We start from the raw sequence: 18,266 nt of genomic DNA, 5'->3' as shown, positions 1-18,266 counted from the left end.
CTATGCACTGGAGATACTGACCTGTTACTATGCACTGGAGATACTGACCTGTTACTATGCACTGATGAACACAGCGCCAGGAATCTCCGATTCCCATAAATGCATTTTCAGAACGTGTCTGCAATAGAAATCTCAATCCCAATGGATGTACTGCCTGACTCCACATCATTTATTCCCTCCACACAAATCCCCCAACCTTCACATTAGCATCCCATAATTTTTTAAACATCCATTCAAACTGTAACCAAAGGCCTTCTTTTAATTCAGTCAATGGGAAGTGGGCATCACTGCCTCCAGTAGCATTTGTTCCCCATCCCTAATTGCCCTCGAATGAGTCTTGCTCAGCCACTTCAGAGGGTAGTGAACCACTCCGCTGAGTGTCTGGAGTCACACAGAGGTCAGACCAGGTTAGAATGGCAGATTTCCTTCCCTGAAGGACAGCAGTGAACCGAGGACCAGGGTGTGCACAATCCACAATAGGCAGGAGGTCCCATTGGATCAGCTTTTGGCTCAAAACATTATTGAATTTAAATGTCACCATCTGCTACGGTAGGTTTCAAACGTATGTCGCCAGAACATTAGCCTGAAGTTCTGGGTTATGAATTCAGTGATAAGACCATTATGCCACCTCCTACCCCTGTGGATCTGTGGACCAAGATTATAGTACCCACTCAATTCCCGACCAAAAACCCATCCACCTACTTTTTAGAAGAATTAAATTCCTTTGTTTCCAACATTCCTCTACCTTCCAATCTACATCACAGAATCAACCAAATCCCTACAATGTGGAAGCAGGCTATTCAGCCCGTACCGACACTCCGAACAGCATCCCACCCAAACTCACCCCCCTACCCTATATTCCCCATGGCCAATCCACTTAACCTGCACATCTTTGGACTGTGGGAGGAAACCAGTGTACCTGGAGGAAACCCACACAGACACAGGGAGAATGCGCAAACTTAACACAGACAGTTGCCTGAGGGTGGAATTGAACCCAGTTCCCTGGCACTGTGAGGCAGCAGTGCTAACCACTGTGCCACCGTGATTCTGATGTCTTCATCTTCCCTGTAATTTTTCCCTACATTGAAAGCCTCAACCTGATGGCCATTGTTACTGAAAACTGGCATGCAACTTCCAACTGCTTCCCACTCATGTTAACCTCTTGTCTGCCTGAACAGTACCAACTTCCTTTCAGCTTCTCTCAACACTTCTGCCTTTAACTTAAAAAGCCTGTACCTGGTTACATTGGTGTGGATTCATTCTTCCAGCCCAGTCCAAGCCTTTATATACACTGTGGTGGTCTTGGTGACTCACCTGATCCCCCCCCCTCAATATTATCTACTTATCCTCAATAACTCCCTCACATTCATCTTTGGGATCCTAGACACAGAAGCATAGAAACATTGACAATAGATGCAGGGGTAGGCCATTCGGCCCTTTGAGCCTGCACCACCATTCAATATGATCATGGCTGATCATGCAACCTCAGTATCCCATTCCCACTTTCTCTGCATTCTCCTTGATCCCTTTAGCCCCAAGGGCCACGTCCAGCTTCCTCTTGAATATATCTAATGAACTGGCCCCAACAGTTTCCTGATGGAGAGAATTCCACAGGTTCATAACTCTCTGAGGGAAGAAATTCTTCCTCATCTGAGTCCTGAATGGCTTACCACTTATTCTTAGACTGTGACCCTTTGTTTTGGACTTCCCCAACATCGGGAACATTCTTCCCACATCTAGGCTGTCCAGTCCCATCAGGATTTTATTTGTTTCTATGAGATCCCTCTTCATTCTTCTAAATTCCAGCGAGTACAAGCCCAGTCGATCCAGTCTTTCCTCACACCCTCTCTATGTAGTGCAATAACCTTTAGCTTCAACTTACTGGCCCATAGATTGCTATTCTAGCTGTTTCCCATCTTTCATGGACAGGAGAAAGAAATTGTTTAATTCCATTAGCTATCCTTGTGAGATACATGATTGGGAAAAGTCAATGCCAGAAGAGTAGACAGTAGCTCATTCTCTATAACTGGCTTTATTTAGATTTAATAGGTATCACACATAAATCAAAGATATTCTGATTTTCTGAAGAAGGGTCTAGGCCCGAAACGTCAGCTTTCCTGCTCCTCTGATGCTGCTTGGCCTGCTGTGTTCATCCAGCTCTACACCTTGTTATCTCTAAATCAAAGATACACTGTCTACACACAGGCCAGCACAAACAGGAAGTTTGTGATAACTTAAAGCTCTTGGTGCACTGTACAGCCAAACTTACTGGGCAGCTGACGTAAGTATCCAATGGAAAGAGTTTTAGAACAGCCTGGAGTAGCTCTGGAATTCCAAGACCTTTAATGAGGAAAAACAAAACATTGTTAGTTTCAAAGAGTTTTTAAACATCTACAAATTTGCAAAGTAACAGAATTCTTCACTGCACTGAAGCTAAGCCACAACTAGTTCTGGGGCTCTGAGTAGTTTCCCTCACTTTGCAGCACTCTCAGCTCTCAGTGGGATGCACGTCATTGGCACTAGAGAAATCCTAAAGTTGCCGGCCATGTGAATGAGTAAGAGATTAGGATGATAGAAAATTCTCACACAACACTTTGATGAACAGTATGGTACAGTCTGCTGACAGCATTGTGAAGAATTATTTAAATATTTCAATTATTGAAATTAATGTTTTTAAGTAGAGAAGCGGTATGATAATTATCTTCTCTCAATATTTGGTGAGTGGTAAGTTCAAATAAATGATGGCCCAGCCTAAGTAATGGAATAAGAGGGCAGAAATTTGGCTGTTGAATCTCTGTAGCTCCAAAACGTGCCGTATGATCTTATTGCAAGGGAAAAGGCAGCAATTCTTTGCAAACGTGAGATTAAGGTAGTTACCTTTATAATCATGGGCTTTGATGCCTGTGTTCCTGGGACCCAGGATATGGTCTCTAGACAATTCAACTTGTCAGTGTTGAATGTGTTGAATTGTCGGGACAAACATCGGAACTCCTTAACTAATGAGATTTTAAAAATGAGAAATTAAGAAAGGGGGAACTGATGAGGTGAATGAATAGGGGAAGTAAATGTAATGTTAAATCAGGCACAGAAAGTGAAATAAAAGGGGGGAAAGAATGATGAAATCAGGAAAAGGAGCAATAAGAGACAGAAAGAGAAAATATGGAAACAATGAACATGTTCAAATCTTTAAGATCTTCTTAAACAATTTACATTCTGATGGACTGAACCTCACACTTATAATTGTTAACTTTTTGGACAAGAGAGATTGGTTAGCAGTTGTAAACAAATATCTCATTGTTAAACAGGTACTTACACTACCAAATACTAGATCTAGCTTTTCTTGAGGGTTTAATGGACGGGTAATATGAAAATTCAGCAACTTCATCTAAATCAGAGGGAGTTATTTTTGTGAAGCTAACAGTGGCGCAAATCAGCCTACAACTTCTGTTGATCGTTAGTTCACAGAGTATCTTCTGTCAGCATTACAGCCATTATTTTTGATCCATTCTTAAGCTAATATTTATCACAGATGATCCCTTTTAATTTCTATTTTCAATTTATGATAGTCCCTACAGGTATGCTAACATATAACCAGCACTTCATGAACAGGTTAGTGCATGTGGACAAGGCAAACTCTTTCAGATGGAACAAGAGATTATATAATTACTGCTGAAACCTTTAAATCTACAGCCAGTGAATCAAGGGATTATGGCAAAAAAAGGGAACCCATCCTATCCTGTGTACAGACACCATCTAGTGGCTGATCACTGCATTTACTGTATCACACATTTAAATAAGCACATTCTGAAGTCCTTTCAGTAACGTATGTGAAAAAGTTTAGCATTTTCAAGAAAGTGGAAGTTTACTCTGTGCAGATAAATAGCATAAAACTGCCAAAGTTTAAGCACTGATTGGATACTATCATAATATATCAGTGACCAGGCAGTAGCCAGTGTGGAAGTGGTACTGTCACATTGGTGGTTTGCTGGGGACAATACATGATAACAGCCAAATTGAACTCAAATCTCAAACATGTATAAAATTATCATAGTCTGATGCATGAAACACCTGTTAGCAAAACCCTGCAATTTCAATTATAGATGGATTTATTATGAGAGTTCTGGTGTACCACTCAAACTTTCAGTCAATGATGCCTTCTCCACAATTGGAACATCGACATTTGTGAGCTTTAAAGATCTTCAAAACTATGCCTCTGATAGAGACACATTCCAAAAGCTCGCTCTAACGTGTCTTATGAGAATATGCAGTATAAATTGAACTGAATACTTTAGTGGGGTGGTGGGGTGGTGGGGTGGTGGGGTGGTGGGGTGGTGGGGTGGCTCAGTGGTTAGCACTGTTGCCTCACAGCACCAGGGACCCAGGTTTGATTCTGCCCTTGGGTGAATGTGTATGTGGAGTTTGCGCATTCTCCCCATATCTGTCCAGGTTTCCTCCAGATGCTACGGTTTCCTCCCGCAGTCCAGAGATGAGCAGGTTAGGTGGACTGACCATGCTAAATTGCCCATAGTGTCCAGGGATGTGCAGGCTAGGTGGGTTAGCCATGGGAAATGCAGGGATAGGGTAGGCTGATCTTTGGAGGGTTGGTATGGACTCAATGGGCTAAATGACCTGCTTCCACACTGTAGGGACTCTATGGAAAGATGGCATTAACCCAATTGTGACTTTGTCATCCTCACTTCCCAATATTTTTTTCAGGAATTCTTTAAATAAATGATGACGGGGTAGATGTAATCTGTAAAACATCAATGGATGTAGGGATGCTAGCAGACAATTTTGATAAATCTCTGAACGGCTTTGTTATTATAAACAATGTTTGACAAACGTTTCGGAGTTCTTTCTGGATGTTACTAACAAAATTAATCCAAGTAGTACACTTGGGTTTTCAGAAGGCTTTAGATAAGGTCCCCCACAGGAGCTCAGTTAGCAAAATTAAAGCACTTTGATTAAGAGGTAATCCACTGCCAGTGATTAAGGATTTTCAGAAAACTGAGTGAGAATAAATGGGTTAGCAAGCTGTGTTTAGTGTGGTACTGCAAGGATCAATACTTGGGCTTCAGCTATACATCAATAGTATGGAGTTGGAGACCAAATGTAATATTTCCAAATTTACAGATGATACAAAGCTAAGCAGGAATGTGTGTTGGGAGGAAGTTGTAAAGGGAGTTCAGGAGGATTTGGATAGGATTAGTGAGCATGCAGGAGTTTAGCAGTTGGAATATTGTGGAATAATGTAGAAATAACTCCACATAAGCTGGTATCCTGTCACCAAGTCACCCCTTATTTACACGTGCATAGCACTGGACATTGGTCTGGCTTCCTCAGAGCCAGCTCTCAGAGTGAACAGAAAGAACCTCTAGCACTCATATTTATATCTGTCAGGCAGGACTCCCTGATTTGACCAGGTTAACATCCCCAATCAGGGATCTCATTTTCTATGAGGTCCATCTGCCTGACCTTGTTACAATCACCGCATCTCTCTTCCTCTAAGTCCAGGCACTTAGTCCTGTTCTTTGTCTTGTCCCCTCTCCTAGGGTGTTTTTGCGCCAGGTTCTGTTCCTCTGACTCTGCCTTAGATACGGGCAGCATGTACCAGACTGTAGTCCACCTCTTGAGCCTGGAGCGTCTCAGGGCAAAGTCACCCTCTTCTTCAGGTGATGAAGGTGTCAAGGCTGCGAAATCCGCTGTGTCCATCTCAGGCTCTGGGGTTTCTTCGGTACCAGACAAAGGAGGAAAACCCAAGGGTTTTGACAGCCTTTCCAGCTGTTCTGGGTATACAAAGAAGAACAGCAACAATAAAACAGCACAGAAACAGGCCCTTTGGCCCTACAAGCCTGCATCAACACATTTTGCCCTTCCATACTCAAAGTGTCTTCACTTACAGGGTCCGTACACCTCTATTCCCTTCCTATTCATGTACTTGTCCAGGTGTTTCTTGAACGCTGCTATTGTGTCTGCTTCCACCACCTCCTCTAGCGGCGCATTCCAGGCACTCACCACCCTTTGTGTGAAAATTGTGCCTCACACATCACTTTTAAACATTTCCCCCCCATCCCTGCACTTTGAACCTGCGTCCCCTAGTAAGTAGCCCCTCCACCCTATCCATGCCATTCACAATCTTATAAACTTCTATCAGGTCGCCCCTCAACCTCCTGCGTTCCAGTGAAAAGAAACCCAGTCTATCTAACCTATCTTCATAGCTAAAGTCCCCCATACAAGGCAACATCCTGGTGAAACTTTCCTGTACCCTCTCCAAAGCATCTACATCCTTTTGGTACTGTGGTAACCAGAACTGTACACAAAATTTCAAGTGTGGCCTAACTTGTCTATCTTTATACTCAATGCCCCTTCCATTGAAGACAAGCATGCCATAAACCTTTTTTTAACTACCATATCTACCTGCGTTGCCACCTTCAGTGACCTAAGGACCTGCACACTCAGACCCCTCTGTATATCAACACACCTAAGGGTTCTGCCATTTGCTGTATAATTTCCACCGGTACTTGACCTTCCAAAATGCACCACCTCATATTTGTCCAGATTAAACTCCATCTGACATTTTCTGCCCATGCCTCCAACTGATTTACAGCCTGCTGTATTCTCTGACAATCCTCCTCACGATTCACAACTCCACCGATCTTTGTATCATCTGCAAACTTACTAATTAGATCAGATATGTTTTCCTCCAAGTCATTTATGTAGACCACGAACAGAAGAGGTCCCAGCACTGATCCTTGTGGAATACCATTAGTCACAGCCCGAAAAACATCCTTCCACTGCTACCCTCTGTCTCCTATGATTAAATTAGTTTTGTACCCATCTTGCCAGCTCACCCCTGATACCCTGTGACTTCACCTTTTGTACCAGTCTGCCATGAGGGACCTTGTCAAAGGCTTCACTGACGTCCATGTAGATGACATCAACTGCTTTTCCCTCATCAATCATCTTTGTCACCTCCTCAAAAAACTCGATCAAGTAAGTGAAAGCACGACCTCCCCCATGCAAAACCATGCTGTCTATCGCTAGTAAGTCCATTTGCTTCTAAATGCATATAGATCTTGTCCCTGAGAATCTTTTCCAATAATTTCCCTACCACCGACGTGAAACTCACAGGCCTGTAATTTCCAAGATTATCCCTGTTACAACAGTGGGAGAACACTGGCTATTCTCCAGTCCACTGGGACCTCACCTGTGGCCAAAGAGGATACAAAGATGTCTGTCAATGCTCCAGCAATTTGTTCTCTTGCCTCCCTCAATATTCTGGGATAGATCCCATCAGGACCCAGGGATTTAACTACCTTAATACTTTTTAAGACGCACAACACCTCCGCCTTTTTGATAGCAACTTGGCTTAGAAACACGACACTCCCTTCCCTGAGATCATTCTCCATCAATTCCTTTCTCTTTGGTGAATATTGACACAAAGTATTCGTTTAGGACCTCACCTATCTCTTCTGGCTCCACACATAGATTGCTTCCTTTGTCTTTTACCAGGCTACCTTCTTGTTTATTATGTGTATGTAAAAAACTTTTGGGACTCTCCTTAATCCTGTTTGCTAACGACTTTTCACAACCCCTTTTAGCACTTCTAAAACTATAGGCTGTTTCTTTAAGCCTGCTTTCAAAGTTTAGTCTGCTTTTTCCACCATACCATTGGATGATTGATGGTATGGAGCTGTCTTCATAAGTTGAATACCATTCAACTTTAGGAAATACTTAAATTCCCTGCTGGTAAATGATGGCCTGTTGGCTGCGACCAACACTTCCAGGAGACGGTGTATTCCAAAAGATGTTCACAGGTTTTTCTATCGTTGTCCCCGTGTTTGACAAATGAACTTGATGCATGTCCAACCACTTTGAGTGGGTGTCCACAATGACTAAGAATGTTGAGCCCATGAAAGAATCTGCATCGTCAGTGCTGAGTCCAGGGTTTACCCAGTCATTCCCGTGAATGTAGGGGAGCTGTTGACGGTAATTTTTGTCCTTATTGGCACTCTGGGCACTGCCCCACCAACATGACAATTTCTGCATCCAATCCTGGCCATCAGGCATAACTTCCCACCAACATCTTCATTTTAGACACCCCTGGATGACCCTGGTGGAGTTCAGCCAGTATCTGGCAGTGACCTTTGCTCAGGACAATCACTCATGCTCCCCATAGTAAAATGTCGTCCTCTATCGTGATCTGGTCTTGATCTGAGTTGTGATGGCCCTTTTGTTTCCCTTAACGCCACTAGCTGTTTAGGTTTTGCCAGGCCCAGACCTTATAGCGTCCGCAGTCTGATATTGTCAGCAGTGACTGGAAGGACATCCAGAAAGTTTAAAACCAGAACAGACTCTTCCCGTGGCGGCACCACTGGTGGTGTATCTGCCAGGGGGAGGCAGCTCAAGGCATCTGCATTTACTACTTGTCCTCCCAGACAGTGTTCCAACTTGTAAGTGTATGCACGTAGAATGAGAGCTCGCCATTGAAATTACCTGAAGATATGGGTGGCACGGCCATGTCCTCTTGGAGCAGACCTAGCAAGAATTTGTCGTCTGTTACTTTGACAAATTTGCATCCGTAAAGGTACTGGTGTAACTTTCTCACACCAAAGATGACCACCAAACCTTCCTTCTCTATCTAGGCATATTTGCACTCTGCACCGTCCAAAGTCTGGGAAGCACATACTACTGAGCATTCCTCCCCACTGGGCCACTGGTGAGCTAACACTACCTCGATACCATAAGGATAGCCAACGCAAGTCAGTGCCAGATTTTGCTTGAGATCATAGATGGCCAACACTGTAGACAATGATAGCTGCTTCTTCACTTCCCTAAAGGCTATATCCTGGCTACCCTTTTTCAACAGAAAACTCTTGAAAGGTTTTAGTATCTGGTGCCTCAGGAAACGACAGGCTCCTAATCGCTGCAGGTCCACAAGCTGTCAGGAGAGTTACCTGTTGCTTTTCACTTGTCCCAATAACATTTGCCTGGAAATAAATAGTGTGTTCTTTCCACACACTGGACCCAGTCTTCGATGGCAGGATCAAATGAGTCAAGCTTCCCAAATAATGGCATGTTGCCAGAAATGCTTACCCCAACTCAAAGACAACTGTTGTCAGTGAATTTCTTCAGGAGTGTATTTTTTACCCTCGTTGCCACTGAAATAACTCCACAGAGGCTGGTATCCCATCACCAAGTCACCCTTTACTTACACGTGCGTAGTACTTGACACTGGTCCAGGTCCCTCAGAGCCAGCTCTCAGAGTGAACAGAACCTCTGACACTCTTGTTTATATCTGTCAGCCAGGGCTCCCTGACTGGACCAGATTAACAGCCCCAATCAGGGAACTCATATTCTATAAGGTCCATCTGGCTGACCTTGTTACAATCACTACAAAGATGAAGTTATCAACTTTCATAAGGGAACAGACACGCAGAGCATTTCTTAAAAGATGAGAGGCTGCAAAGTGTAGATGTGCAAAGAGACTTGGATTTCCTTGTCAATAAGTCACTGAAAGCAAACAGATGCAACAAGTTATTAGGAAGGCCTATGGAATGGTAGCCTTTATTGCAAGAGGATTTTATTACAAGGTATTGAGATCCTTCTTCAATTGTATAGAAACTTAATTAGACTGCACCTGGAGTACCATGTGCAATTTCGGTCTCCTTATCTCAGGAAAGATATTATTGCCATAGAGGGAGTACAACAATGGCTCCCCAGACTTATTTTCAGAATGGCAGGATTATCCGATAAAGAGAGATTAGCCAAATTGGGCGTCTACAATTTTAAAGAATGAGAGGTGAATGAGCCATGGGTATTTATGAATGACAGTAGTTATGCTGTCTCTTTCTATGAGTCACTTAATCAAGAGATTCAACTAAATAATAAATAAATGAATATCACCAAATTGGGCATTTAAGAGTGTATGTGAGTACTGCATATCATGATGGATGCTAAGAGATTATTTAGATGCATTGTACTTTTCTTAGTTCAAGCAGTTATAAAGTGCAACAATGTGAAACCGCAAATATACGAACAATATTTAAAGAGCAGTATAATGAATTCATAAACTCTTATACTATACTCATCCAGAAATGTTACTATTGGAAAAGATTAGTCTTTGTTGAAATTTACTTCAGTATCCTCTCTGCTGGTCCTGAATGAAGTCTCTTGTGGAGATATGCTTCAATAATTTCTAGCTTCACTCATCGCTGTCCTTTGTAAGAATATTTATTCCACAAAAACTGTTGCGGCTCTTCCTGGTCTCGTTTTCACCCAATTGCACTGACTGCAAATCGGGAAGGGGAAATCTGGAGGTGGGGTGGAAGGATAAATATTTTCCCCTCCTTAGACCAAGAATGCTTGAGACCAAGTTACAAACCACAGCACAGATCAGTGAACTTTAGGACGGAAAATGGTTTTGTAACACGATGGATGGTCCACTCAACTAATATAGATAGGACCACAGGATATACTAGCAGTAGTAGATCATAATACCCTCAGGCAAGCCCCATCATTGAATAAGGCCACAGTTTCAACTCCACATTCTTGCCTGGTCCCCAGGTCCATTGATTCTCTGAGAGATGAAAAATCTGTCAATCTCAGCCTTAAGCAAATTAAATGATGGAAAACCTTCAACCTTCCAAGGTCGAGAATTCCAAAGATTCACAATCAATGGGTGAATAAATTTCACATCATCTCTCCCCTGAGGGAGTGTGCTGTTTTCCTGAGATTGTGGCCTGTTGTTTAGACCCGCCAGCCTGGGGGAAACATATCTCTCAGTGTTGACCTTGTCAAACCCCTTCAGAATCTTTTATTCTTTAATGAGATAGCTTCTCATTCTGCTAAACTGCACAGAATATAGACCCAATTTGCTCAGCTTCTCATCATACAACAGCACTCTCATCCAAAGGAACTTGAAAAAAATTACATACATGGCTATAGCCACAGAGTCACATGCTGGAGTTGAAGCTAATAGTAAGGAATACACAGAGGATAAGAGTTGGTTGGAGGTGGGAGCCTGGTTTATGGTGACAGAGGCAGCCTTGTAATGATCAATCATAGAATCTCTACAGTGTGGAAGCAGACCATTTGGCTCATCAAGTCCACACCAACCCTCTTAAGTGCATCCCACTCAGAACCACCCCCATACTCTTTCCTTGTAATCCAGCATTTCCCATGGCTAATCCATCTACCTGCACATTATGAGCAATTTAGCATCCTCTAACCTGCACATTTTTGGACTATGGGAGGAAACCCATGCAGACACAGGGAGAATTTGTAAACTTCACACTGACAGTCGCCCAAGGTTGGAATCCAAACCAGGTCCCTGGCGCTGTGAGGCTGACTACTGAGCCACCGTGCCACCCCACTTGGCATGGCCGTTGTGCTGGGCTGACATGGATATGTAAATGAATTAGGATAGCATTGTATTTGCAAGGTGATACTGCATGAGGAGAAATCAGTTTCACTGAAATCAATATTACATTCTAAGAGCCCGAGTGAAGGGTTTGGGAGAGGCAGCAAATGTAGCATCGGGGGATGAGAAATTATTAAGGCTATAGGTAAGATCAGTAAAGCCTGCTACCATGTCTTGGAGGACTGAAGGCGCAGTAGAAAGAGCAATAGAGGAAGTGGCAAACTATGAAGAGAAAGTGGTTAATGCAAGAGTTGGCTGAGATGTCCAATAACACCTTCACTAATTGACCTCCCAGACTGAGAAACCACGCTACATTAGCCGAGACTACTGTGACACCTGGCAACTCCCAAGAAACTGCAGACTCGAGATGCAAAAACTGTTGTGATTCATTACTAAGCAAGAAGTTGTCTATGGTAATGAAGCAATCCTTACTGAAAGCAATGCTCACCATCGACTCTTATTTCAGTTGGGCCAAAGCGACACACTGAGGAAGTTGGGAAGTTGGCATCAGCGAGCACTGCAAGATAAAGCATTGGAGATGTGAAAAGTGTCTCCTGGGATAACATGCTGCTTAAAGCCCAGTATACATACAGTGTGGCAAAAGTGCATCGTCAGGAAACCACATGGTGTACATTCAGTTGGTGATTCAACCCTTTATATACCACAATAGACAGCTTAAAAAATGCAAGGTCAAATGATTTTTTTTCTAAGCTGTGTAACTTCAAAATATCCCCAGATGCCAATGTTTTGGAGGAATGATGTGGTTTAAATTCTGTCAAGCTTGTCGAAGTCCTCCTCAGTTGCATATTCACTATTACAATTATCTCTCATCAATGGTAAATAACATGACATAAATACTTGGATGCTCTACATCGGAAGATGTTGTTTCAGGTAAGGTTCGTAAATGAATCACTAAATGTGCCACTAAATCAACGTATATTTATCAATATGTAATACACGCAATGTAACTGAGCATCTTAATTATAACTTCACAAGATTATTTCCAATTGCTACCATATAGGAATTTATCCATGGATATGCACTTTTGTAACAGGGTTATCGGATAGCAAATAAGAGCAGATACCCACTTGATTGTTACTACTACTGAGATCAGGTAAACTAGCAAAGAGGTGTGCCAACAATTGGAACATTTGACACTGACTATTTGTGAAATGTTTCCATTCCACAGAACAGAGAGCCTTTTTAAAGAGCATCTACCTTTGCATTTTTAGACACAGTTAGGTAATCAATCTGATCAGACTGATCAAGCAGAAATACCGCCTCTATTTTGTATTTGAGTAAGCACGTCTTGCTGCAGTTATACAGGGCCTTGGTGAGGCCACCCCTTGAGTATTGTGTGCAGTTTTGTTCTCCTAGTCTGAGGAAGGACATTCTTGTTATTGAGGGAGTCCAGCAAAAATTCACCAGACTGATTCCCAGGATGGCAGAATTGACATATGAAGAAAGATTGGATCGACTGGGCTTGTACTCACTGGAATTTAGAAGAATGAGGGGGGATCTCAAAGAAATGCATAAAATCCTGAAATGACTGGACAGGCTAGATGTGGAAGAATGTTCCTGATGTTAAAGAAGTCTAGAACTAGGGGTCACGGTCTAAGAATAAGTGGTAAGCCATTCAGGACTGAGATGTGGAAGAATTTCTTCCCTCAGAGAGTTGTGAACCTGTGGAATTCTCTCCCACAGAAAGCTGTTGGGGCCGGTTCATTAGATATATTCAAGACGGAGGCGGACGTGGTTCTTGTGGCTAAAGGGATCAAAGGAAGTGGAGAGAAAGCGGGAAAGGGATATTGAAATTGATCAGCCATGATCACATTGAATGGTGGTGCAGGCTCAAAGGGCCACATGGCCTACTCCTACATCTATTGTCTATGTTTCCCAAGATGTGAGAACACTACCCTGGAAAGGCTGTATCTATTGTCCTTTCCTACTTGCCGCAAGAAGAGGGAAAAGATGGTGGTGGGATTTCTTCTTGAACTGCTAGAGTCATTGATGTTCAGTGAAGATGGGAAAAGGACTGTGTTGGGATCAGAAAGGTGAGTTTGGAAAGTGATTGGGAATTGGAAGTGACAACTGAGAGAATTTACAGCTAACATTTTAACAATCAATACTAAAACAGTTACTTTTTTTTATCAAGTTGGAATAAAATGCTATCATCATTGTACATTAATTAAATGGAAATTGCAGCAGAATAACTTATCGCATCCAAGATGACTGTGGCACATCATTGATTAGCATACACGCAACTATAACGGTGGTGCAAGGTTGCTTCACTGCAGTCATTGCATAAATGCAACCAAACACCAACCTGAAAGACAACTCCAACACCAGCTAGCAGCCCAGGTGAGTAGCCAAGTTTCCTGTGAAACCTAGACAAAGGTCTTGCTGCTGTTAAACCATCACTGAGACATCTGTCCTCATACAACAGCCGCACACATGCACTAATGAAAAGGAATTGTTGGACAGAGATCATAAGTGGAAGATCATGAGAGACCCAGGTAATGCTCTGAGGACCGAGGTTCAAATCCTGCCATGGTAGATTGTGAATCCAATTAAAAATCTGGAATCAAGATTTTACTGATGACCGTGAATCCATCGCTGACTGTTAGGGAAAAATCCATTTGGTTCACTAATGCCCCTTAGGGAAGGAAACTGCCATCCTCACCTGGTCTGGGCCTACATGTGACTCCAGACCCACAGCAATTGCTCTTAATTGGTAATAAACACTGGCCTAGCCAGTGGCAAACTCATCCTGAGAATTGATAAAAAAAGTCCAGCATCCTGCAGATCCTCAGTTTAATACCAACCATCTTACACAATGCAAGTATCAATAGGAGGTTTGAGTGGAGGATATGGTTCAGACTAATTTGGTTGAATGGCCTGTTACTGCATTGTATTGTCTGTGTAAAGTTTAGTGTGTGCAAAGCCAAGACCACATTCCACTTGTGCTGTTCTTAAAATATGAATGCATCTCAATATTACTAACAAACCTTTCTTCCTCAAATCAGATCGATGCAGACTATCATAGTTGTGTCTGAAATGTTTCCACAGTTGAAAATTTCTAGAAGAGCGGTATTTGCACAGTGAAGCAGATCAGATTAGTTACTTGTACATTAAAGGATTCATATTAAATACGTAAATGAAATCATTGATGTCAGATCCTATGTCAACCAAAAACAGTTTGAGATGGTTAAATTTGGAAACCTGGTGTAAAGCTTTGTCCTAGAAACAGTTCTAAGCTGATGTTCAATAAATTGCAATGTCTATCCACAGCATAATATCCTGCAATCTCAATCAGCCGCAATCCTGACTATAACTAGACAACAATCAGATTGTGATAACAGGTTACTTTCCACCCCAATCTCAAATTTGAACTTAGTTCAGGCATCAGGTTTTTTTTGTGTTAATTCTATACAATAATATTAAATTGTTTGCTTGATTCGAATGTAATAATTTTACAACTTAGTAGTTTGTAGCTTTGGACTATGAGAAGCTGGTTATGGTTTTGATTTTACTCTCTCCTGATCTCCAAACTTGATATTTCATTTAGGTTGAGCCCTATTAAACGTCAGTTGTAACAGAGCTACAAAAACTCCAGCCAACCAAATAAAGCTCCCCTGCCTCTTCGACACAGAAGCGGTATCTAAAGCCATTTTCATATTGACCTCTGAATCACCTTCAACAGGGCATCAAATGCCAGGTTCTGAATTAATTTCTGGGAATGTCATTTTAAGCCAAATTTCAACGAAAAAGATTGAGTTGACTTATTGCACATTAGACACCATAATCTTGGAACATGTTCTGGTATAGTGGTAGTGTCCCTACCTCTGTGTTAGGGCACCTGAGTTTAAATCCTACTTATTCCAGATGTGTATCATAATATCTGTGAACAGGTTGATTGGAAATATCTAGAGTATGTCATGTTGTGCCTCAGCATGAAAGGAGTCAATAGGAGAGGACAGAGGGGAGAGAGTGAGTGGAGGAAAAAGAGGCGGGAAAAGAAAGGAGCTCTCTTGTGCCAGAGTGCTAGCGTCTCCACCTCCTAAACTGCGAGACCTGGGTTCAAATCCTACCTGCTCCAGAGCGTCTCTAAACAAGGTGATGATAAAAACAGGTCAGGAAATGTTGATGGCTTGTTTAAGCAACGATTATGGGACAAACACTAGCATGCGTATGTTGGGCCGAATGGCCTGCGTTTGCAAGTACTTTGCAGAAGAAAGGTGTATGGACAGGCCAGAGAGCAGGGAAAGGGAAGTAGGAGGAGTGGAGGATAGACTGACCTACAACATAAAGGCCGGACGGACCAGTGCGGTTCTCAATGGGTTAAGTATATCTCAGACGGAATGCATGCTAAAGGTGAAAGGTAGGGATTGAATAGTGGCTGTAGATCATAGCGGCCAGGCCCTGCGGATGGGTAGGAAGCTCCGAAAACATAGCAACACGAGAGGCTGAAACACAGGCTGCAGAATGTGGCGGAGCCCTGGTTGAGTTCATTCTCACCCGCCTCAGGCTGCAACCTGCTAGAAGGAGTATTCTCGCTGTCTCCGAACCCCAACCTGACTGTCTTCAGGGCAGAACACAACTGGTTAATCTTACCGATTTCATCCCCGTGCCCCATTCTAGCCAAAGCATAAAGCAAATCCGGGGATATAATGCTGGGGATCCCTTTCAGTATCACCATTTTCCCTGCGATTCCTTCTCCTTTCGGAGCAGCCCCAGGTTGGAAGAGGCGGCGCTGTTGCAAGAATGTCAAAGTTCTTTTGCACAAAAAAAAGTTTTCAATACTGTCCCAGATCAGCGGGGAATCTCATGCTAGCTCCTCGACTGCCCCTTTCTGGGAACCTGTTCATTTTCAGTTCTGTCTCCCTCCTCGTTCCTTCTCTCCCTTAATATTTCAAACAAGACATACCAGTTTCGAAATATGAATGTTGATGTGTTTAAATCTTTTCTGTGTCTGATTATACGGAGCATTTCCATTATTCAAATTTCCCATGAACTTGCATCAGCGTTCAGCCTGCATGCTATGAGCACACCTAGACCATGTTGCTTTCGATAAGGTAACTTTACTGCTATGTTTGACGTACTGCTAGCTCCTTTCTGGAGTCAAGAATGTCCCTGGAATACACAGGGATAACCAAACTAGCTCAATGGTGTTGTTCAACAGATGCAAACTCTGTTGTCCATATCCTAACTGACAACAAGCACATCCACCCATGGGCACTATGCTCACTGACTTACATTGGACCATGCTCCTGAATACCTCGATTTCAAGATTTTCCACTGTGTTTTCAAATCCTCCATGACTTCGCTGCTCCTAACCTGTATACATTCCTCAAGATTATAACTCTCCGAGATCTCACCATCCTTCCAATTCTCGCTTCTTATGCATTTCTGGTTTTTAATCATTGGTGATTAATACCCTCGGCCCTAAACTCTCAATCCCTACAGTGTGCAAGCAGGCCATTCAGCCCATCTAGTCCACACCAGTCCTCCGAAGAGCTCCCACCCTCATATTTCGCATGGCTAATTCACCTAGCCCGAAACATCTTTGGACTGTGGGAGGAAGCCAGAGCATCCAAAGGAAACCTACAAAGATACACAGAGAACATGGAAACTTCACACTGTCACCCAAGTGTGAGATTGAACCCGGGTCCCTGGCACTGTGAAGCAGTGCTAACTACTGAAGCCACCGTGCCGCCAGAATATCTACCTTTCCACCTCTAAAGCACTCTTCCTTGGCCAAGCTGATTGATTGAATCCTTATGGAGGAACTTGGAGTATTTTACAACATTAAAGGTGCATGCATGGTATTGCTGCAAACATATTGGAGAGAAGCTGCTTAGTAAAATTGCTGAGTTCCAATTTTGACACTTCTGTTAGTTTCAAAAGCTTTCTGTGTTCAAGGTTAATGTTGCAGTAATCACTTGAGTCATTAATGTTGCAGTACCTATCTAATTGGTGCAGCTTGTGGCAAGGAAGTTACTACAGGAAAGTCACAGATTTGTTACAGCACAGAAAGAGGCCATTCAGCCCATTTTGTCCGTGCTGAATGCATGATTCACTTAGTGTTATTCTCCTGCCTTCTCCCTGTAACCCTGCAAACTTCTCCTCTGCCATTAACAGTCTAATACCCTTTTGAAAGCCTCAATTACCCTGCCTTGACAATACTCTCAGACCATGCATTCCAGACCTTAATCTCACTGCCTGTTTTCTTTCCCATATATCACATTTGCTTCTTTTGCCATTGACTTGAAATCTGTATCCTCTTGATCTTGATCCTGTTATTAAGAACACGTTTAATTTATGTAACAATACATTGAAATGCAATGAAGTGCCAAACAAAGGGCAAAATGTACAAAAATACATTCTGAATCAATTGAAAATAAGGTAAAATTATAGTGCGGAAAGTAATAAGTGAATAAATCCAGTGTGACAGTTCTGGAGAGACAATCTCACTACCTCTTTGTGAAGTTTTCTTTTCTTCTGAAGTTATTTATGTTGACCTTTAATTGCACTGTACGAGTATGCAATGACATCATAAATCATGAGAATGCTTGTCATTTTTACGGGGCAGGAGGAATCATTTGATGGAAAGAGCTTAATTACAAGGATCGCATCATGACATTCAAAAGCAGACTGCTCCAGGACGAATGTGTATGAAATCCAAACTTTTGAATAAAAGAAGTAAAATCAGGAATGGGCCATTAGGCCTCTCAAGCCTACTAAACCATTCAATAAGATCATGGTTGATCTTCTAAATCAATTTCATCTGCCCACACTATCTTCATGTCCCTTGATTCTGTCAGTATCACTAAATTTGAATATG

At 42.5% G+C, this 18,266-nt stretch overlaps 1 protein-coding gene across 1 annotated transcript in view; it reads right to left on the bottom strand.

Moving 5' to 3' along the window:
* Positions 1-16,171, bottom strand: part of fuom (fucose mutarotase) — a 79,258-nt gene extending 63,087 nt beyond the window's left edge. The window contains exons 1-3 of the mRNA XM_048616334.1: positions 16,037-16,171; positions 11,871-11,939; positions 2,270-2,340 (exon numbers count right to left, since the gene is read on the bottom strand). Coding sequence (XP_048472291.1) covers positions 2,270-2,340; positions 11,871-11,939; positions 16,037-16,121 — 225 coding nt within the window. The 5' untranslated portion in view covers positions 16,122-16,171. The remainder of the gene's footprint in view (positions 1-2,269; positions 2,341-11,870; positions 11,940-16,036) is intronic.
* Positions 16,172-18,266: the final 2,095 nt, after the last annotated feature.

This window comes from Rhincodon typus, chromosome 34 (genome assembly GCF_021869965.1).
Source record: "Rhincodon typus isolate 14 chromosome 34, sRhiTyp1.1, whole genome shotgun sequence".
Classification (NCBI taxonomy): Eukaryota; Metazoa; Chordata; class Chondrichthyes; order Orectolobiformes; family Rhincodontidae; genus Rhincodon; species Rhincodon typus.
The sequence above is the reverse complement of the archived record's forward strand: the minus strand, read 5'-3'. Positions and strand labels throughout refer to the sequence as shown.